At 54.3% G+C, this 20,843-nt stretch overlaps 4 protein-coding genes across 6 annotated transcripts in view; 2 read left to right on the forward strand and 2 right to left on the reverse strand.

Annotated features, from left to right (window-relative positions):
• The first annotated feature begins 2,442 nt into the window (after positions 1-2,442).
• Positions 2,443-14,724, forward strand: LOC107157824 (carbonyl reductase [NADPH] 2-like). Its single transcript, XM_048796555.1, has 7 exons — positions 2,443-2,605; positions 13,331-13,428; positions 13,536-13,690; positions 13,771-13,813; positions 13,892-13,991; positions 14,080-14,230; positions 14,529-14,724. Exons 1-7 carry the CDS (start codon positions 2,509-2,511, stop codon positions 14,722-14,724), a joined length of 840 nt encoding a protein of 279 aa, XP_048652512.1. The 5' UTR covers positions 2,443-2,508.
• Lrrc45 (leucine rich repeat containing 45) overlaps positions 3,931-20,843 on the reverse strand; it is a 26,745-nt gene continuing 9,832 nt past the window's right edge. The window contains exons 18-19 of the transcript XR_007344955.1: positions 14,954-14,959; positions 3,931-3,941 (exon numbers count right to left, since the gene is read on the reverse strand). The gene's annotated coding sequence lies outside the window, so the exon portion shown is untranslated. The remainder of the gene's footprint in view (positions 3,942-14,953; positions 14,960-20,843) is intronic.
• Positions 14,578-18,339, forward strand: LOC107157677 (L-xylulose reductase). 3 transcript variants are annotated; one of them, XR_007344991.1, is made up of 9 exons: positions 14,578-14,906; positions 16,440-16,555; positions 16,652-16,749; positions 17,227-17,381; positions 17,474-17,516; positions 17,606-17,694; positions 17,773-17,837; positions 17,927-18,044; positions 18,174-18,339. XR_007344991.1 is itself a non-coding variant. In XM_048797106.1 (9 exons), exons 1-9 carry the CDS (start codon positions 14,758-14,760, stop codon positions 18,275-18,277), a joined length of 948 nt encoding a protein of 315 aa, XP_048653063.1. In that variant the 5' UTR covers positions 14,599-14,757; the 3' UTR covers positions 18,278-18,339. The 3 variants fall into 3 exon arrangements, 2 of the variants coding, with proteins under 2 accessions (XP_048653063.1, XP_015359516.1); XM_048797106.1 differs by having other exon boundaries at positions 14,599-14,906; positions 17,595-17,694; XM_015504030.2 differs by lacking the exon at positions 14,578-14,906 and having other exon boundaries at positions 16,422-16,555; positions 17,595-17,694.
• The window catches only part of Rac3 (Rac family small GTPase 3), a gene marked incomplete at its 5' end in the record, with an annotated part of 3,161 nt that continues 2,136 nt past the window's right edge, over positions 19,819-20,843 (reverse strand). Inside the window, 2 exons of the mRNA XM_015504243.2 lie at positions 19,819-20,311; positions 20,447-20,606. Of these exons, the coding sequence (XP_015359729.1) occupies positions 20,181-20,311; positions 20,447-20,606 (291 nt within the window). The remainder of the gene's footprint in view (positions 20,312-20,446; positions 20,607-20,843) is intronic.

The raw sequence follows: 20,843 nt of genomic DNA on the forward strand, positions 1-20,843 counted from the left end.
AACGCCTCAAGCAGTTCCTGAGCCGGCAGAATGAGGGACGCTCTTCTGAAGACCCGGGTGCTGTGGCCCCTGGTGGCCAGGCCCTGGGGTTGGCCAGCGTCCTCCGGAGTGGAGTCTGAGCTCTCAGTCACACACAGTGCCCGGTGCTTTCTCTCCCAGAGCCAGGCGCAGGCCCAAGGGTCAGGGGCAGGACGGGAGCCCTCCTCTCCCTACTCCCCCAGGACCCACTGGCAAAATGTCTGCCTCCATTTCTGCAACCCAGGGCTCCACCCCGGGAAAGTAGTCCTGACCTCCCGGGACAAGACAACGGTCCACTAAACTGGAAGTGGGTACTGCACTGGCTCTTGAGGACGCTTCACACAGGTGAAGCAACCAATGGGCAAAAGGAGGTCCTTCCAGCTGGGCGCTTGCTTCTGACCGTCCAGAGCCTGGACTGCCCCGGGGTGCACCATCTGCCACGAAGTACATCGTGACTCGGGGACCCGGGGCACCCCTTGGTGCTCCCACCCGTGTGATCCAGGTAAGGCTCCACGCTGGCACGGTCAGTGCCCGGGCTTGGAAGCTTGGCCAGCTGAGGTGCTTCCTGGGAGAAAGGAACAGGAGTGGGGTGGCCGTGTGACTGCAAGACCAGGAGCAGAAGGGAGCCGAGGGACAAGGTGTCCAGGACGGGTTGGCGCATGGCTGTGCCTAGATGCCAGAGTCCCTCTCCCTACACAGGGCTAAATCAGCGTGGCCACCACAGGCCTTCAGCTCCAGGTTCAGAGGACGCAGTTGGGCAGCGGTGGCCGTGGGCTTTCGTGTCTGGAAGTGGGGAGCAGCTGACATCCTCGAGGGGTGCTCCAGACTCAGGTCTGTCCTGTGAAGTTTGAGAAACTGATGTGACTCCATTTTTGAAAAACCAGCCTCTACCTCAGCAGGGCCTGTCCAAAGGGAGGGTGGCCCTTGTCCTTGGAAAACCTGTTCCTAGGCGCATAAGCTACGCTGCTGAGTCCTCGGTCCTTACCAGAGGTCCTTGACTTAGCAAATGCAAGTTCCTGGAAAGACCTTCTCTCTCTACCCCCTCTACTGACCTTCATTTCTTGGAAAGACCAAAAGAATGCCTGAGGCCTGATTGGGACTTAGCGACAACCAACCAGAGTGAGACACCCAGATACCCAGCCCTCCCAGGGGTTTCGGCCGCCCTGAGTTTAGCGTTTACACTCTTGCAACCCCTCGAGGCCTAAACCAATCAGTTCAAACCTATCCACCACTTGAACTAACCAATCACCTACCCAACTTGTTCCCGCCGGTGAGTGTGCTCATCAGTGTTAAGAGTTGTTGTGTGACTTTCCCGCGGTGTGGAATGACTTGCTGTGTGATGTTGTGACACATAGAGTATCCCCCAAACCTATAAAATCTCACTGGACAAAAGACCGGGACTCACTCCCTGGGACCGCTGCGTCGGGAACGGTGGTGAGTCCAGGCTCCAGCTTGCAATAAAGACTCTTGTGTGATTGCATCGCATTCGGCTCCTGGAGGTCTTTTGGGGTCCCCTGAACCTGGCCTTACAGGTTGAGAGGCCACCTTGAGGAGACACTGGCAAATCCAAACCCAGGGCTGCCAACCAAGGCCAGCTGTCCTCTGTAAGAGTATCAGGCAGAAAGGGCAAGCAGGGCCCGAGGACAGCTCCCCCTCCTGATGACCGTCCTGGAGCTCAGGAGGGGTCCGTGTCCCCAGGCAAGCATAGAGAGCAAGGCTCACAAAGAAAATGGTGGAGACAGACTTCTCCCAGGAGGAGCGGGGACTCAGAGCCAGAGCCTATGGGAGGGGTGCGACTTCTTCTTACGACTCCAGAACCCCTCTTTAATTATTTCTCCCCTGTGTATACGTGACCAAGGGCAGGGACGTGGAGCGTGCCCAGGAGCACAGTCACAGAGGCCAACGACCCTCCTTCTCTACTTGAGAACTAGCCGCCACCCTCTCCACCCCACCCTGTTACCTACACTGACCGCCTGACCTCTGCCTCTGCCTCAGTTGGCTGAGGAATGGGACACATCTTGTCCACTGAGCCAGGCAGGGGTCACTTTATAGAACGTGTATGTGGGGAGAGCTTCAGGCCCCGTGGCAGATGCCCGGTCAATGTCACAGCTCGAGGGCTGTGGCTGTGCAGGCCAAGGCATTGGTCAAAGGAGACAGACACTAACTATTTGGGGGTTGATGGGGTGTTACTTGGCAAATGGCTCCCAAACAGTGCAGGGGAGAAGGAAGTCCTTTGTGCTACACCTGGTGAGTGCAAAGCCAAACTGCACAAGCGGGAGATGGACCTGTGGGGGCCTCATGACCTGAAGCAGGTGAGTAAGGACAGCCCTGGGCTCGTTTCAAAGAGATGCTGTCCCCAAGCAGAGGAGTCCTGGCGTTTGACTGAGGAGGCACATGCCTGGGAAAGGCACATTTCTGAGCATGCTCCGCTCAAGGTCAAAAAGAAGGACGGTAGCCAGAAAGGCTCTGGGTGCTCCCTTCAGCCCTGGAATGAGCCAGGTCCACGCGGGCTGCCGGAGTCGGAGTCACTTGATGGCCTTGGCTGGCTCCAAAGAGCTTCAGCTGAAACACAACAACAACTTTGAAGGTACGTTCTGACTCTTGAAAGGGCAGCAGCTTCCCAGTAAGCACGGGAGTCTGTCCTGAAGTCAGTCCTTACTCAATAACACCCTGCGGCTGGATTATTTAAATATAGAAACTTCAATAGAGAGCGTCTGGTCATTTGTCAGGAGGGTGACGTGGCCGTGTGGTGGGGCTGGGTGCTGTGTGGTTTTCACTGGAGGCCAGGAGATGTTTGTGAGCTGCTGTGTGCCTCCTGTTCCAAGCTGCAGACCTTGAGGGACACTCCCAGAAGGTCATGTTAGTAACTCAGGCCAGGCCGGGTCCCTCGGAATCAGAGCCACTGGGATGGTGGTGTATCTCACCCCGACCCATCCCAGGTCATCTGGAGATCGCTGCTAGTTGGGGTCAGGGGCACAGTGGAGCCGGCACCCTGGTCCTGGGATTCTCCGCTGATGCTCTGCCACTGAGCTATACCCTCAAATCCTTTTTATTTCTTATTTTGAGACAGGGCATCCCTAAGTTGCCCAGGCTGGCCTCAAACTTGTGATCCTCCTGACTCAGCCTCCCAATAATGTTAGGGTCTATAAACAAGTCAGGATGGCGCCTGGCATTTTGCCAGAGGGAGTGGTTTGTGAAGTAACACCAGCGAGCCATTAGTGTGGAGATTCCTTATTGGTTGACTGCTGTCTCTAGTTTATGTTAATTAAGATAAGCTGTGTGGAATGTATCTAGACCCCTCCTGTCCTACAATAAACGGTTCCCACTCCTGCTGCATCAATGTACACAAGTTGTTCATCACCCCCCGGTTATTTTGCTGCAGCCGGACTGCGGCACCAAGTCACTGGGATTACAGGACTGCATCTCTATTTTAAGTGGGAACTTGACCCCAGCCACACCAGTTCCTCAGGGTCCCCACCTGTGTGGGTTGGGGTAGACCCTTGCACAGAGCTGATTTCCAGTTTCTGCCTCTTTACTCTCTACTCCCCAGAGTCCCAGAAACTTCGTAATCTGCCCTTTCAAAACTAAATTTCTAATATGATATGTCAAGAGTTTTGTAATGTTTTGAACAACCAATAAAAAAAAAAAACTAAATTTCTAGGGGCTGGGGCTGCAGTTCAGTGGTAGCCCACTTACCTGGCATGGGAGGCCTGGGTTTGATTCTCAGCACCACATATAAATAAATAAGTAAATAAAATAAAGGTCTATCAACAATTAAAAAAAACAAATTTCTAAAACAAACCCACTAGATTTCTGACACAGGTGAAGGAAAACCCCAATTGAGCACTCTGCCTGACCCCGGCCCAGGCTAAGATCTCCTGCACCTCCTCTCTGAGGAGCCACAGGCCGAGGACACGACTCTCCTGGAGGCCCACAGGACCCAGAGGTTTCAGAGGGCAGGAAGGGCAGGATGGGCAGAGAAGAGTGACCAGACCACGGGGTGAATCTCTTCTTGGGGGTCTGGCTCTGGGTTGAGTGGCTCAGCTTCAGGGCTGGGGCCTACCTGCTTGTGTAGGCCTGTAAGTCAGGGCCTCCAGCCTGACAGAGGTCCCAGTGACCTGCCCTGTCTCCCCTGGACAGAGGCATTTGTCCCAGGAACCCTGTCGTCCAAGGGCTTTGGACTCACTCTTAGGGGGCTCCCCAGAGTGGAGCTCGTTAGCTGCAGAGCAGGCTGCAGGAATGTCAGCTGCAGGTGGCCTCAAGGCTGAACACGCTGACCCCAATCAAGGCTGGACACTCGACCCCCACCCGTCTGGTGCAACAGAAACCCACATCTGACCCCTGCCCATCTGCCTGAAGGCAGAAGATGACACCCTTAGCCCCTGCTGTGTGACCCCAGATCATTACATGCCAATAAGTCAGCTTGCAGACCCAGAGACCCCATTGGATTTTGGCCATAAAAACTCTCCCCTCTCTCTTTCTTCTCTCTTTCCCTGCTGTCTGTCTGTCTGTCTCTCTTTCTCTTCCTTCCCTGTTAATCAGCGCCGCAATAAAGACCTCTTGGTTGCTTTCCTCTCAGAGCTGGGGTGGGCCTGTTGAGCCTCCTGACTGTAGGGCTAAACTGCCCTCCCGAATGCCGGCCATTGGCTCTGAGAAGGACACCTCCTGGGGGTGCTGCTGGAGCAGGAGCCTCCACACTCAGGAGCCACCTCGGGAGAAGGGTGCCTCAGGGTGACAACTGAGCAGAGTCCAGGGCTGGCCGGGGCAGGTGAAAGGCACCCGGCAAGGACAGGTGAGGAGGACTCAGGCTCAGTGACCTCCGGGTGCATGGCAGGTGGGGCGAGGTGCACAGGCCCGTCTTCCCAGCTGGCTCCTGATGCGGCTCCCTGCCACGGCGCTCTGGGTGCCTGTCCCCACCCCGGGCAGCAGAGCCAGTCCAAGGTGCAGTGCTGAGTGTGGAGCTACACCCCCTTCCCACTGGGCACAGCCCGGCTTCCTCTTCTGGCCTAGTAGCAAAACAGTGTTAAGGGAAAGGCCTCTGTGCAGACGAGACCAGTGGACACCATTCCAGGCTGGGGGTGTCTCGTGGTAAAGCACTTAGCTGGCCATAGCACGGATAACCCTGAGAAGCCAAGGGTTGTGGTCGGAGATTAAAATGCACACACAGATAGCAGTGACAAAGATGAAGCACTTTATTGTAAGCTGGTGCTAGCTTAGATAGAAAGTGAGAGTCAGTTATCTTAAACCAGGAAGCCCCCGGGGCCAGTCATAGCAAAGGTCAGGTCATCACCTATGGTGCTTGCACGTCCGCCCTGCATGAGATTCATGGGGGCACGAGCTGTCCGCGGGCACAGAAGACGGGAGGACCAATTAGAAAATTTTCAAAACAACTTGTTATCCGCCCACTGGCAAACTGCCCGCCGCCATGTTACATTAGGGGCTCCTTATCTGAAAGGCCCCGGGGAGTTCTCAGGGAAACTTCCAACATTCCCCCTTCTTTATTATTATATGGAAAGGGATGTTGATTCATTCTAGCTACTTCCTGCTGAGTGGGGGCGTCGCCGGGAAGGGGTCTGAAGGAGGGAAGTTAGAAGTCCCCATAAAAGAGCTGCAAAAATTGGTATAAGGTCAGATGTGACATCATAAAATGTTCCTGTAGCCAAAGGTCCATTATCACTTCAGTCCAGTCAGTATAATTCTCCATGGCGGGTACAAGCCAGGCATCATCAGATGCCGCTCTCAAGAAGGTATCCCAGGAATCTTTGAAGGGTTTTTCAGCATTGAGAGGGGTGTTCTCTGGAGAAGGCGGTTGATTCATCTGTGGCCAGAAGCTGATAATTTCTAAGTAGAAGCTGGTTAAAAGTTTGGTTAGAGATTTTACCTACTTGAGTTTGAATAAACTTTATAATACATGGTAAAAATAAGCACATTAAAAAGATTACACACAGTGGTCCAAGGATAGGCCATACCCATGCCAGAAAGGGAGTGGACATTAGGAAGAGAAAAGGTTTTGACTTGTTGGGGGTCCTTAAGGTGGCTGCAGGTCAGTGAGCTTAACAACATTGTCTTCTACAAGACCCGATTCATTGATATAATAACAGCATTCTTCCCTGAGGAAAAGACAGGTTCCGCCCTTTTCGGCGGTGAGTAAATCTAGGGCCTGCGATTCTGAAGGGTGACTTGTGCCAATGAGGTGACCTGTTTTTGTAAGGATGTTAGAGATTCTGCTGTGGAAGTAAGTGCTCCTTCAAGTTTTGAATTAATGTCCTTAACAGTCCATAGGGAATGACCTAAGTCTCCTCCCGATAACCTTGCGCTTGCTGCTGAGGCCGTTAATGAAATGCTTATCACTAACGGAAGGAATGCAGCCCGTTTTCCACGTTTTAGAGGGTTAAGGATGGATTTTACTTCAGAGCTGCTATAGAGAGTGAGTTGTGGAACTATGGTGACTAATAAACATGGGCTAGACATGTTGGAGAGTATAATGGCGGTGAGAGTGCCATTGCACAGAAGAAGAGACCTGGTGGGGAATAAGTGGTGTGGTTGATGGTTAGGTTTTGGTGGCAAAAACCTGCCAGAAGGGAATTGGGAGTCACAGATTCCAGAAGGCAAACCCGAGGAATCATGGTGTGGTTATTTTCCTTGGGTTCCCATAAAGGAACATTCTGCAGGGGTTTAATAGGATCCTTTTTGTAGGATGAGTTGGGCAAGCTGGAAACATCCGTGCTGGAAACTTTTATTGGAACTGCGTCAAGTAAGGGCCGTGCTAGGGAAGCACACAGAAAGCAATTTGCTGGACTTGCAGCGGGGAAAGTTTGGTTTAGGAAGGACAATGTGTCAGTGGTGATCTGTACCCAGGTATAGATGGGTGAAGCCTGAGAGTCAGAAGTGCGTTGGCTTTCTAGGGATGCGAGCAGCCATTGTTCTGCTTGTTGAGACAAGAGAGACTGGGGACTCTATGGAAACATATTCCCGGGTAATGGATAAGGAACCACAGGGAGTGGAGGCATACCCACCACAATAAAAGGAAGCTTTGACTCCTGCTGCCCAGCGTGGGTTCCCAGGGTCTGGGATGGTCAGCTTGTATTGGTGGGAGGCAGACTCAAGTTTAAATCTTCCTACATTTAATTGCCCTGAATATGCATCATGAATTCTGCATGACCAATAGGGGCAGCCCCCGTAGGTTTCCGGCCACTGTTTGCAGTAATCCTTATTTTGGACATATAAAATACATAAGTAAGGGCGGCTGGCTTGCTTAATGAGCTCAGAGGAAGAGAGTACAATATAGATGGCTGAGGAGCACCCTGTTAGGGACAGTCAGAAGTGGTAGCCAAGCGGGTGGTCCGGGTGTTTTATGTGTGTATGTTTCTCTCACCTTGAATCTCCAGACATACGATGGTGAAGGCGTTACCCTTGGGGTGAGGATGAGGATGAGGATCAGAAAGTTAAGGTACATTTTTGGATATGTTCTCAGCTATGGGTGTAAGGGCAGAAACACGAGAGAGACGAATTTTTAAAGGGTCAGTAGGGTGGGGAGAGCAAGAGTGTGTAGGTGTGGATTCTTGCGAGTCCTCTGGTCCGATGTTGCCAGAATCAGTTTCCCGGATGCATGGTTTGAGCCTGGAAATGTGAATCCACGGAGTTAATTGATTATTTGTGAGTTTGAGTTTTGCTCCGAGGGAGTGCACATGATAACCAAGGTGGGGCCCTCCCATTTGGGGTGCAGTTGGGGTCTTTCACCTGGGGGGCAGTAATATACCTGTTGGGCGGGTGTTAGGGTGAGGGGGGTTTGAGTAATGGTTGGGTCAGGTGAAAGCCAGTCCTGGTATTTCCAAAGTTCAGAGCGTAGATGGAAAAGGAGAGGTAGAGCGTGGGAATCAGGTATAGGTAATTGTTCAGTCTGTATTCCGGGGGGTGAGAATGAAGGGCGGTACATAACCTCAAATGGGGAAGGGTTGGATGGTTTCTTTGGTAAAGCCCTGAGACGCAACAGGGCCAAGGGGAGGACCTTAGTCCAGTCTAAGCTTGATTCCATGGTGAACTTGGTGAGGGTTTCTTTGAGAGATGGATTAGTTCTTTCAACTTTCCCGGAAGCCTGGGGACGGTGAGGGCAGTGGAAATGCCAAGGGAGTGATAGTGCGCTAGCCAGCCCCTGAGTTATCTGTGAGGTAAATTCTGGGCCATTATCCGACTGGATGGAAGTGGGCATCCCGAAACGAGGGATTATGTCAGATATCAACCGATCCACAACCGTGGACGCCCGCTTATTGGATGTGGGAAATGCCTCTGTCCACCCTGAGAGTGTGTCCACCAGTACTAAGAGATATTCGATGTTTTCTACTCTGGGCATGTTTGTGAAATCAATTTGCCAATCAGCTCCCGGGTGTGACCACGGGCCTGATGAGAAGGATAGGGTCTGGATTTTAAGGGCGTGTTGGTATTGGTCCTCTGGCAGACCTGGCATGTGGATGTAACCTGTTGCAGAAAGGTCCGATCGTCGGAGGAAAGAGGGAAAAAAAGATTGAAGGAAAGTCGATAAGCTCTGGGGGCTAGAATGGAGCAGTGAATGGAGGAATCTAATGAGCTGGTGAGGGTCAGGAGGTCGCTCCTCAGAGGAAAGGTGGAGTAATGAGGAAGAGGATGGGGCCTGTAGGGCGGCTGACCAGGCTGCCTGGTCAGCTTTAGAGTTGCCCACTGTGGCAGGAGAAGAGTCGGTCTGATGGGCTTCACAGTGGACTATTCCCAGCTGCAAAGGCGGCGTGGAAGCCCGTAGCAGATTAGAAATAAGGCCGCATTTATAATAGCAGTTCCTTTAGTCGTTAGGAGTCCCCTCTCCTTCCCGATAGCCACATGAGAAACCAGTATATGAAAGACATATTTGGAGTCAGAGTATAGAGAAAGCTTTCTCCCTCTTGCTAGTTCACATGCTCCTGTGGCGGCTATAAGTTCTGCTTGTTGGTTGGTTGTGTTGGGCTTGAGGCAATGAATGGTGCAGGAAGGCACCGGTCTGCGTGTTCCCTTAGGAGTTTGTGCAGAAGTGTGAGATAGGGCAGGTAGGACACAGGGGGAGGAGTGATGGGAAAGCTTTGGGTGGTTAAGACAGGGCACCCATAGAGTTGTTCAAAGGGGCTCAGGTCTGAGGGGGCCTTGGGGCTGCCTGAATTCAGGGGAGGGCCAACAGCAGGAGATTGGGCCAGGACAGCCTGAGTTCAATAGCGAGTTTAGTGAGATGATCCTGGAGAATGCCGTTAGGTCTCTCGAACTTACCCGAGGATGGGGGTTGGTGGGGGATGTGGAGCCTCCAAGTGATGTTGAGGCCTTTGGAGACTATTGAGCAACCTGAGAAGGGAAGGCTGGACCGTTGTCTGACTGGACGGAGGCGGGAAGTTCGAACCTGGGAATGATCTGCTCAGTGAGGATGGAGGCTACGGTGTCAGCTGTTTCCCTGGAGGTAGGGAAGGCTTCTCTCCAACCTGAAAAAGTATCAACCAAAGTAAGTAGGTAGCGAAGCTTTCTGTGCCTAGGCACATGAGTGGAGTTGATCTACCAGTCTTCGCCTGGCTGGTGGCTCCTCATCTGGGGTGTGGGGAGTTTAGGTTTGACGCTTCCTTGTGGGGATGCTGTAGAGCAGACAGAATAAACAGGTGGACCTGCTGGAGAGTAGTTCTCATTCCTAGGAAGTGAAATAGGGGTTGTGAAAACTGGAAAAGGGGTTAGAGAGGGTTTTAGATGGGCCCAGAGTCTCTGGAGCTGGAGGAGTTGGTCAGGAGTCGTAGGTCTCTGTCTTGGGCACCAGGGCTGGCAGTCTTAAAGAAGTGGTTGACTGACTGACTGGTTGGTGAATTTGTGTATCTGATCTTGCAGGAACTTCTGTAGGCAATTTAATAGACATGGTCCTATTATTGGTCCTATTAGGAGAAACATAAAGAGGACTAACTGGGGTCCTGCGAGGGGGAGGAGCCAAGGCCATGACCGAACATTCCCCATGGAGCCTGCTGGCTTAGTCGCTGTCTCCTCTTTTCTAGCTGTTCTTGTCCTTTATTACTCCTAGGAATGACTTTTTGGCTTAACTGTTTTTGGTAGGTGTTTAAGATCAAGTTGGTCAAAATTGACTTTGTTTCTATCTATTGTTAAGAGTCAGCCGAGTTCCCATAGGGGTGGCTCGTGGGGGGACTTGAGAGCAGCTTCTCAGTTCTGCTAGTGCCATTTGCGCTAGGATGGGTCCAGGTCTTCCTTGACCATGTGGCTTCCCTTGGAAGCATCAGGGATGTCTCCTGTCTCCAATGACCCTCCTCTTCATAGCAAATGCACTGATTGGCTTTTCATTCTCCAGTGGTCTCATTAATCTCCCTGATCGGGAGGTTATGTGGCCCAGAGTTGCAAAGCTCTTTAGAGAAGTTCCCTGTTCCCTGGATTCAGACTGACTCAGAGGGCCAGAGCCAAACATTGGTTTTCTTGGCCATTTTAATTTAACTTTAAGTCTTGATCTTAAATATCCAGCAAAGTCAGTTTCACCTTAAATTGAGAGTACTGGGCTTTAGCTGAAGTCTGGCCCACTTTGGAGTCATTCTGACATGTAGTAAGATGGGAGGCACAGCCTTATCTCTGGTAAGGCTAAGATTTATAAATCTTAGGTAAAGTGTTCTAGTATTGAAGCTGATATTTGTTTTTAAATATCATTTTATAATGTTTACTTATATTGTTGCTTGATGTCACATGAATATATGATATTATATTTAAATTGCACCCAGTGTATAGAACTTTATATTAATCTTATTGATAACAGGTCCAGTTATAGAACATTAAGTGATATAAAAGCAATGTTTAAGTATATAGAATCATAGTGTTGTAGGGACGGACAAAGCAAGGCACCTAAGATAGCAGTGAAGATAGGGAAATAGTTTTATTTGGTTGCAACCGGATTCAGAGGGCACATCTTCTGCTGTAATCAATTAATCCCCTGAACCCCAAGTTTAGGTAGTTTCAGAATTTTGTATCCAACATGTAAGGGAGGGGGCTCAGAAGTTCACAGTCTGCAGAAGTTCACAAAAAGCAGTTTTTGTTTCTGTTTTTTTTTCTCTGTTCTGGGCAAGTTACCTTTTCAAGGACAACACCTGGGAGGGGGAGAGCCTCTTCTCCCCTCTCTTTCCTCCCCCTGCCAGCTGTTCCCATGGAGCCCAGTTGGTAACTCCCTTATCTTAGAAATGTGGACATCTCTGTGAAGCCCAGCTCAAGGCCAGAGGCCTTGTTCACATATTTTGTGAAAAACTAGTAAGGGGTTGTCCAGCACCTGGAGTGCTGATTTTTCCAGCCAGTGGCCAAGTAAAACAGGGCAATATGAAAAGGGGAAGTTTATCTACATAGGGGAGTCTCCTTCCACTTTTTTGAGCACTCTCAGAAGTTAAAAAGGTCATGAAGAATTTGAGGATCTAGAGACCCCTCTGGGGGCCATCGGTTTTGGTTGTCTAACTGGTACTATGGCCAATTTTGTGAACTGAATTTGATAAGGAGTTTGGGTTTGATGTCAGGAGTGAGGGACAACCGGTTAAGATTAGCCAGGAGCATTTGAGAGGGGAATCAGGGGGAGGGAAGAAGAGGCTCCCATGATGACTCTCGGCAGGAAGAGAAGAGGTGAATGGCCTGGACTGGAACAGATTTTGGTTGAGTTTCCTATAGGCGTCCCCGAAAGGAGAAGTCAACCAAAGAGACTCGGGAGAGTCGGGGCCGGGAGGGCAAATGAGTCGTCACCCAAGAGCCCAACCAGGGAGACCTTAAGGCCGGGAGTCACAGGCCACCTGACGTCAGGGCTTTTCCCAGGAGAGGAGAAGGAGAATTTAGATAAAGAGAGTCAGGGAGTGCCTCTTCTTCTGTCCCTTATAGCTCATCAACCATGAAATGGGCATCCAGAGAGTCCACCGTAACTGTGAAAGCTGTGGTGGGGTGCGTTCTCTCCTCCAAACTAGGCGTCAAGGGCCTTGCTGGACGATCACAGCCAAGGCCTTGCATATAGCCGTTTGGAGATGGATTCCCAAAGAGGGGGAGGGGGAGTCACCGGTTGTCGATCAGAAGGAGTCACCTATTGGAGAGCCGGTGTTGGGTGGAATGTAGCAGCGCTCAAAAAGGTGAAGGAGGACGGCGAACCTTGAGAGAGGGGGTCCTCAGAATGAGGAATCTCCCCTCCTGGGTTTCGGCACCAATGAAAAGCCAAGGTTTGTCATCGGAGATTAAAATGCACACACAGATAGCAGCGACAAAGATGAAGCACTTTATTGTAAGCTGGTGCTAGCTTAGATAGAAAGTGAGAGTCAGTTATCTTAAACCAGGAAGCCCCCGGGGCCAGTCATAGTAAAGGCCAGGTCATCACCTACGGTGCCCGCACGTCCGCCCTGCATGAGATTCATGGGGGCACGAGCTGTCCACGGGCACAGAAGATGGGAGGACCAATTAGAAAACTTTCAAAACAACTTGTTATCCGCCCACTGGCAATCTGCCTGCCGCCATGTTACATTAGGGGCTCCTTACCTGAAAGGCCCAGGGAGTTCTCAGGGAGACTCCCAACAGACACCCCCAGCCCTCCTGCACTTTCCATCACTCTCTGTATCTACCCCCCCACACACACACTTTGTTTTTTAAAATTTATTCTCCAAATCCCAACAAAGCATCTGACTGCCACGTCAGGGAGTGAGGAGGGCCATCCTTGAAGGAAGTGGGTGATGCCACCTTTGCCAGGCCTCCCTGGCTCTGGTCCCACCCCTGCCCTGCCTGCCAGGCCAAGTCTATAAAAACCCAAGTCCTCCCCTAACTGCACGACCAGGCTGAGAGGCAGCACCATGCAGCTGAGTTTTAGTGGCATGCGGGCTCTGGTGACCGGGGCAGGGAAAGGTAAGTGAGCCAGTGTGTGAGTGCTAGGTGCTGGGGAGAACAGGGCCACCAGACACCAAGCCACATAGAGGCCCGTGGTGACCTTGTCACAGCTCACCCTCCAGCACCTGACTGCACCCACCCCGGGCTGGAGTCCCTCCCCAGCCCACATAGATGGGAGAGCTCACCCTGGCCTCAGCCCAGACCCAGGCTGGCAGATGGGGGTCCAGCTACAGCCTTCTCCCTTGGGCCTAGTGGGAGGGAGCTGCCCTGGGCCTGACTCGGGTCAGTCCCTGCTCTGCTTCATCCTGGCCCACTGCCCTCTGACCAGCATCACCTCCCTGCTCATTCCAGGACAGGAGGGGCTGCAACTCTCCCTTGCACCTGCTCCCCTCACCCCAGCCCTGACCAGGTGTGTAGGGCCACCTCTCCACTGAATCCCATCCTGCAGGGATTGGACGGGACACTGTGAAGGCCCTGCATGCCTCAGGAGCCAGAGTGGTGGCTGTGAGCCGCACCAACGCTGATTTGGTCAGCCTATCCAAAGAGGTGAGGCTCACAGCCCTGCTGGGGCCAGGCCTGCCCTCCACACCCTCAGGGATGCCACAGGAGCCTGCTGGAACCACCCACAGGCCTCCATGCATCGTCTCCCACAGTGTCCTGGAGTGGAGCCCTTGTGTGTGGACCTGGGAGACTGGGAGGCCACCGAGCGGGCGCTGGGCGGTGTGGGCCCTGTGGACCTGCTGGTGAACAATGCTGCTGTGGCCCTGGTGCAGCCCTTCTTGGAGGTCACCAAGGAGGCCTTTGACAGGTAGGGGGTGGGCAGAGCACTTTGGCTGGGAGAGGCCACCTAGCACAGGTGGGCAGAGCCTGGTCCCTCTCTCCTGCCAGGTCCTTCAATGTGAATCTGCGTTCTGTGTTTCAGGTGTCTCAGGTGAGCCTGCGGGAGGTGTGAGCCAGTCATGGGGTGGGTGGGTAGGGTGAGGTGAGCTGCCCCACTCTTGGCTTACAGATCGTGGCCCGAGGCATGATAGGCCGGGGAGTGCCAGGATCCATTGTGAACGTCTCCAGCATGGTGGCCTACGTCCCTTTCCCCAGCCTGGCTGTCTACAGTGAGTGCAGAGCCCCTGGCTCTGGGGCTGGGCCTCCCTGGAAGGAGGGCTCAGTCCCTCAGGGGTTCTCAATGCTGTCCCCGTGCAGGCTCCACCAAGGGTGCAATGACCATGTTGACCAAAGCCATGGCCATGGAGCTAGGGCCATACAAGNGCCCACGCCCTGCCCCTAGCCACGCCCCGCTCTCGGCCCAACACCCCCCGACACGTCTCCCAGTCCTGGCCCACTGCGCGCCACGGTGCCGGCCCCACAGACCACGGCATCCCGAGCCCTCATGCCCACCGCTGCCTCTTTGTCTAAATAAATAAATGGACGCTATTTTCCCGGAACCAGCGCTCTGGGTGGGCGCGTTGCGACGCTGGGCGGGGGGAACATTGACCGCACGCCCTGAAAGCTGCTGACCCCGCCTCGTGGCCAAAGGGCTGCGGTTCTTTCGCAAGGAAGACACCCCTTCCAGCATGCTCATCCAGCCCAGGGCAGAGGCAAAAGGCAGGGAGCAGCCTGCAGCGACCTCCCTCCCCTGCGGCTCACCTAAGGTGCAGGGGAGGGGAGAGGTGCTGGACCCGGGAGGACGCTCGGCCAGAGGAGCTCAGCGTTCAGAGGCAGCGGGGCGGGCGGTGGATCAAGTCTGTCCATCCTCTCCCTGGGACGCCCGACCCGCTCCGGGCACACCTCCCGCCAAGAACACCGGAAGAGGGCGCCCAAGCGCGCTCGCCCTATCTGCTCTACTGACCGTCAGGCGGAATCAAGCCCAACAGCCCTGCCATGCAGGGCTGGCCAGAGCGGCTTGCAGGCCCTGTGGGGTTTCAGCTGTGCTTGCCCGGTACACGGCCCGGGCATTTTGGAGACACTGGCACAACGTCCAGCCCTGGGCAAGGAAGCAGAGAACGAGGGGCTGGGGCTGAGACGTCTAGGCAAGTGGCTGGGAGGGCACGGTGGGGTGGGAGTCGCGGGAGGGTACTTCTGACTGGTAACAGCATGGTCTGAGCTGAAGCTTACTTTGGCCTGTTTGGCCAAGGATCCCAGGACAATTGATACAACTGATGAGATCCGGACACTGTGCAGGGGGCAAGGCCCAACCACTGAAAGGATATGAGCAGAGGTGCCTCTGAGGAAGGACCATTTAGGGGCTGTCCCTCCCTTGGTCTCTGGCAGGCAGAGGGCAGGGTCCAAGGTTAGGGACAGAGGCAGATATTACAGGGACCTTACAGGGGGTGATGAGCAGGCTAAAAGCCAGGCCTGTGGGGAGAGTGTACTTGACCATCTTCCAGGGTCTCTCAAATCTGTGTTCCATATTTGATGTCAATTTTTTACCTTCTAAAAATTCACTTTCTTACCTAATTTTTTTTTTTAAAGAGAGAGTGAGAGACAGAGAGAAGAGAGAATTTTTTAATATTTATTTTTTAGTTCTTGGCGGACACAACATCTTTGTATGTGGTGCTGAGGATCGAACCCGGGCCGCACGCATGCCAGGCGAGCGCGCTACCGCTTGAGCCACATCTCCAGCCCCTCTTACCTAATTTTAAAAAAAAAATCTGAGCGTCTTGCTTCACCTGGCCATCCTTGCCTCCATCCTGTCCACCCCAAAGCCCCATATATTACCACTTCCCTACTACAGAAGGTCATCAGGACAGTAGTGACTCTAGACTTCCCCACCACGACCAACAGAACAAAATAGCTTTTGTAGAGTGATCCAGCACAGCCCTGGACATGTACACGGTAACTGAGGATTAGGACTCAGGTAGCAGTACTCTCCTTTGCTGGCCTCCACATACCTCCCATCACTCCAGTCCTAACCCTTTTATTTATTTATTTGGTGCTGGGGATTGAACCCAGGGCCTTGTGCATGCTGGGCAAGCACCTACCAACTGAGCTATATCCCACCCCCTTCGTTTCTATCTACTTTTAAAGGTGCTGGTGGCCTGATGGGCAGTCTGGGGTGGCCTTGGGATCAACTAACTCCCTTTGAGGCTAACGTGGAACCCTGTTGGCAAGTTCATTCTGTCGTCCAAATTCTTTCTGGGCATTACAAGTGAGCCAACAAGACCCACTCCCGGCCTCTGGAAGCTGGAGGGGTGAAACATTTTTGCACCTGTCAGTACTGTGTTCTCCATTACAGGAGTAGCCGCACGTTATTTCTGACATTACCTTATTTTTTATTATTATTATTATTATTATTATTATTATTATTATTATTATTATTATTATTATTATTATTATTATTATTATTATTTTGTAATAAATTTGGCAGGGAAAAACTTGCCAATTGGGACTCGCTAAACCAGATTAGAGCGCAGTGCAATCTGTGGGCAGTTTGAAAAGGCCCGCCCCAGGGCCAACCGGGACTCCGCCTCTCCACCGTTCTGCCCTCTCCTCTTCCCAGGAGGGGGCTTTATTAGAATGTCCCCGCCCCCTACCCAGAAGCTGCCCTGTGATTGGTCTTGCAGCGCCCCGCCCCCGCCAGAACTCCAAGTCCAGGGGCCCAGCACAGGGTTCCCAGGAAGAGTCGCCATGGAGCTGGGGCTTGCGGGCCGTCGGGCGCTGGTCACCGGCGCTGGCAAAGGTGGACGGCGGGCCGGGACAGGGGAAGGCGGGCTGGAGGCGCAGGCGGGGGGTGGCTGGCGGAGGTTTTTCCGGCACTGAGCCGCGCTCGCCCTAGGCATCGGACGCAGCTTGGTCCAGGCGCTGCATGCGGCGGGCGTACGGGTGGTGGCTGTGAGCCGGACCCAGGCCGACCTGGATAGCCTTGTCCGCGAGGTAGGCGCTACAGTCTCAGCCCTGCGGAGAAGCGGGTGAGTGGGTCCCTTTGGGCCCCCTGCCTCCCCTCGTGGGCACGGTGCTTCTCGCCTCTGGCCAGGCGCCTGGCGCCCGGGCTGGCAGGGACCCGCAGCACCCCCTCTAAGGAGGCGCGGTTTGCGTGGCTGGCGGGGTGGGGGTAGATTGGCTTGGCCCCCTGGGCTTGGATGAGGTTGAAGTGTCTTCTGACCTGGCCCTGCGCCAGGATCCCAGGATCGCTGGGGCAGAGAGGAAATGAACTGGATGGAGGCGGGCCCAGCTCCGGGAAGCGCAGCCCCGGTTTGCCCGTAGGCAGCTGAGACCCCTAGCTCCTCTAGCTGAAAGCCCTTTGCAGCCCCAACTCCTCCCAGCCCAGTTCCTTCCCTCAGGTGGCAGCCGTCCACCTGTGCCCCTTCTTTGGCACGGAGCCGCTGGTAGCTGTGCCTCATCCCAATACAGTGTCCTGGAGTGGAGCCCTTGTGTGTGGACCTGGCAGACTGGGAGGCCACTGAGCACACCCTGGGCAGCGTGGGCCCCGTGGACCTGCTGGTGAACAATGCTGGCGTGGCACTGTTGCAGCCCTTCCTGGAGGTCACCAAGGAGGCCTTTGACACGTGAGCCAGCTGGGGTAGTGGAACACTGCAGGAAGGGGATGTCCCCTGCAGCAGCCCTAAGTCCCTGACTAGGACTCTGCATCTGCCACTAGGTCCTTTGATGTGAACCTGAGGGCTGTCATCCAGGTGTCCCAGGTGAGCTGCCCTGCCTGGTAGGAGCAGGAACTCTGAAGAATGGTGCTGGTGCTGCCTCCTGTCTCTCTGCAATTTCAGATTGTGGCCAGGGGCATGATTGCACGGGGAGCTCCCGGGGCCATTGTGAATGTCTCCAGTCAGGCCTCCCAGCGTGCACTTACCAATCACACTGTCTACTGTAAGTGACTGGCTGTGACCTGGCCCCTGCTCCACCCCAGCCTGGCCAGCTTGGACTCTAAGATGTCCCTCTTCACAGGCTCTACCAAGGGTGCTCTGGACATGTTGACCAAGGTGATGGCCTTAGAGCTCGGGCCGTACAAGGTGAGCTGGGCTGGGGCACCTCCCACCATCCAGCCCACATGCCCAGGGCACCCTATTGGCCTTGCTGATCCCTGCCTGTCCCTGTGCAGATCCGAGTGAATGCAGTAAACCCCACAGTGGTGATGACACCCATGGGCCAGGCCAACTGGAATGACCCCCACAAGGCCAAAGTCATGCTGGACCGCATCCCACTTGGCAAATTTGCAGGTGAGTCAGGCTGAGCCAGGTGAAGCAGCACCAGTGGCCTGTGCCTGCTGGGGTTGGGGCTGGAAGCCACTGAGCCACTTCCCCAGCCCCTTGTCTGTGCCCGACACGCCCCCCCCCCACTGCCCACAGAGATGGAGAATGTGGTGGACACCATCCTTTTCCTGCTGAGTGATCGAAGCAGCATGACCACAGGCTCCACTGTGCCCGTGGACGGGGGCTTCCTAGCTACCTGAGCCCGCCCACTCAGCCCCATACTTAGCCTTCCCCTGCCCTCCAATAAACCTCATTCTTCAGCTCCCTGTGTGCCAATTCCGAGGGAGGCCAAGGCCCAGCAGATTCACAAGCCAGACCAGGTGGTGGCCTGGCTCTCACACCTGAGACTCAGGCCTGACTGGCCTTCTGGCAGGAGCTGGGAGGTGAAGTCTTCATGAAGGCTGGCTCCTAGAGTGGTGGCCTTTGGCCTTGTGTGGCAGGGAGCTGCAGCCACCTGACTGTGGGCCTCCCCTGGAGTTAACCAGGAGAGGCACGTCAAACCCCACCCATTCACTGGTGACCCAAGCGACCTGGTTGGATTTGACAACTGTCGCCCCATACTAGAACACTCCACAGCTTTTGTGCTCCAGCTGTGGGCTTGCCCATTTCTGTGGTGTAAATACCCTATTTCAAGCTGCTCACTAAATGTCATTGGATGTGGAGTGGAGAGAGGTGGGCAGTAGCACCCTATTAGGTCCCGTAGTAAATGGAAACATCCCGAGGCACAGATGACACTGTTATCACAAAATAGGCGGCCATGTGTTGTATTTTTGTTACTAGGGATTGAACCCAGGGGTAATTTATCACTGAGCCATGTCTGCAGCCCATTTATTTTTAATTGTGAGACAAAGTCTCATTAAATTGCTGTGGCTGGCCTCAAACTTAACGATCCTCCTGCCTTAGCCTCCTGACTAAATTTTTTTTTTAAATATATATTTTTTAGTTGTAGCTGGACACAATATCTTTATTTTATTTTTGTGTGGTGCTGGGGATCGAACCCAGGGCCCCGCACATGCTAGGCAAGCGCTGAACCTCAGAGCCACAACCCCAGCCCTTAAATTTGGTTTTAATACAACTAATTGCAATTTTAATTACTAATGACGGCTATTGTTAACAAGTAGCTAGCAAAATACCTGAAAACGCATCAATCAGCCCTCCTGAGCCAGTGTGAACTGCCTGGGCACACCCTGCAGGGCACCCTCTAGTCCTGTGTTTGTCTGAGGCCTCCAGGGTAAAGTCCAAGCCCCGGACTATGGCGGCCCTCCCTGGGCTGCCCCCACCTCTTCTTCTCTCATTTCAGCAATATCAACTGTCACTCCTCCTGACCGCCATTTGTTTGGTTAGGCTGGGCCCTTCCTCTTCTCAATAGCAGCCAGAGGAGGTTGGGTGCTGTGGGGAGCTGCCCTGGGTCCAGCAGGACTTCATGAGGCCTGGCTGGGCTCCAGCCTCTGCACACCTTCCCTGGCAGCACGCCGGGGAGCTGCAGGAGACCCCAGCCCCCCAGACCCCAGGTCAGCCAGCATCCCAAGGGGCTAAAGGCACCTGCCTTGCTTTGGTCTGGGGAGGGTTTTTGGGCCGGGAGCAGTGCCTCTTACCCAGAGTGTGAGCGAGCACAAAGTCCCACTGGGGAACCTGTATCCGAGTCTGCTGCCACAGACTCCTCCGCATCTGCTGGGGGTAGCTAGGGGTGAGCCGCCCCAGGGTGATGGGCAGGACAGGTAGTGAGAAGCAGGAGTGTTGATGGAGAATGTTTTATTGTATAAAATAAGGAGGGGCCGCCCCCTCTGGGGACGTAGTGGACAGAACCTTCCCACCCACCCACCCATCAGGGAAGCCCATCCTGGGGCTGCCCTGGACCCACCCCTGCAGCCCTGAGGGAGACCCTGCTCCCTCCTGGCCTCTCATGGGGGCCAGGGAAGGCTGGAGTTGTACCCCAGAAAGAGGAGGCAGAGGGGACAGGACCCTGTCACCCCAGCCTTGTCCCCATGCTTCCCCCTCCCCCCCCATACCACTCCCCACAGCAGACTCGGACACCAAACAGCTCAACACAAGGGCACACTTGGGCAGGCGCTGTCCCTCCCCAGGCTGGCCTGAGGGGGGACTCTAGAAGACCGTGCACTTCTTGCCGGGCTTTTTCACTGGGGGTGGGCAGAGCACTGCCCGGATGGCCTCATCAAATACTGTCTTCAGGCCCCGCTGGGTCAGGGCAGAGCACTCCAGGTACTTGACAGAGCCTGGGGACAGCAGGGTAGTGGTCGGGGAGAAAGGGGTCAGCGAAAGGACAGCGAGGATGGGGGCAGTGGGAAAACAAGCAGGGACCCCAGAACACACCCTTTATCTCCCACCTGGGCCATGCTGAACCCACTCACCAATCTCTCGGGCCATGGCTAGGCCCTGTGGGTAGGTGATAGGTGCCAGCTTCTTGTCCCGCAGCCGCTCAATGGTGTCCTTGTCGTCACGGAGGTCCAGCTTGGTGCCCACTAGGAGGATGGGCGTGTGGGGGCAGTGGTGCCGCACCTCTGGGTACCACTGTGGGGACAGAGGCTCTGAGCCTGCAGGCACTGTGGCCCCCTATATCTAGGCTGCTCCCCCGACCCTGCCCAGGTCAGGCCCCGGTTCCCCAGGCCTCTTCATTCCCTCCTTGGACACGCTGGGTTCCTCCACTCTGGGGCACACTGGGGAAATAACTGGGAACACAAATGCCCGGCCAGAAGGCCTTAAGGCGCACCAGGCCGCCAGTCAGGGCCCACCTTGGCGGGGGGGGGG

Source organism: Marmota marmota, unplaced genomic scaffold (assembly GCF_001458135.2).
Source record: "Marmota marmota marmota unplaced genomic scaffold, marMar, whole genome shotgun sequence".
Lineage (NCBI taxonomy): Eukaryota > Metazoa > Chordata > Mammalia > Rodentia > Sciuridae > Marmota > Marmota marmota.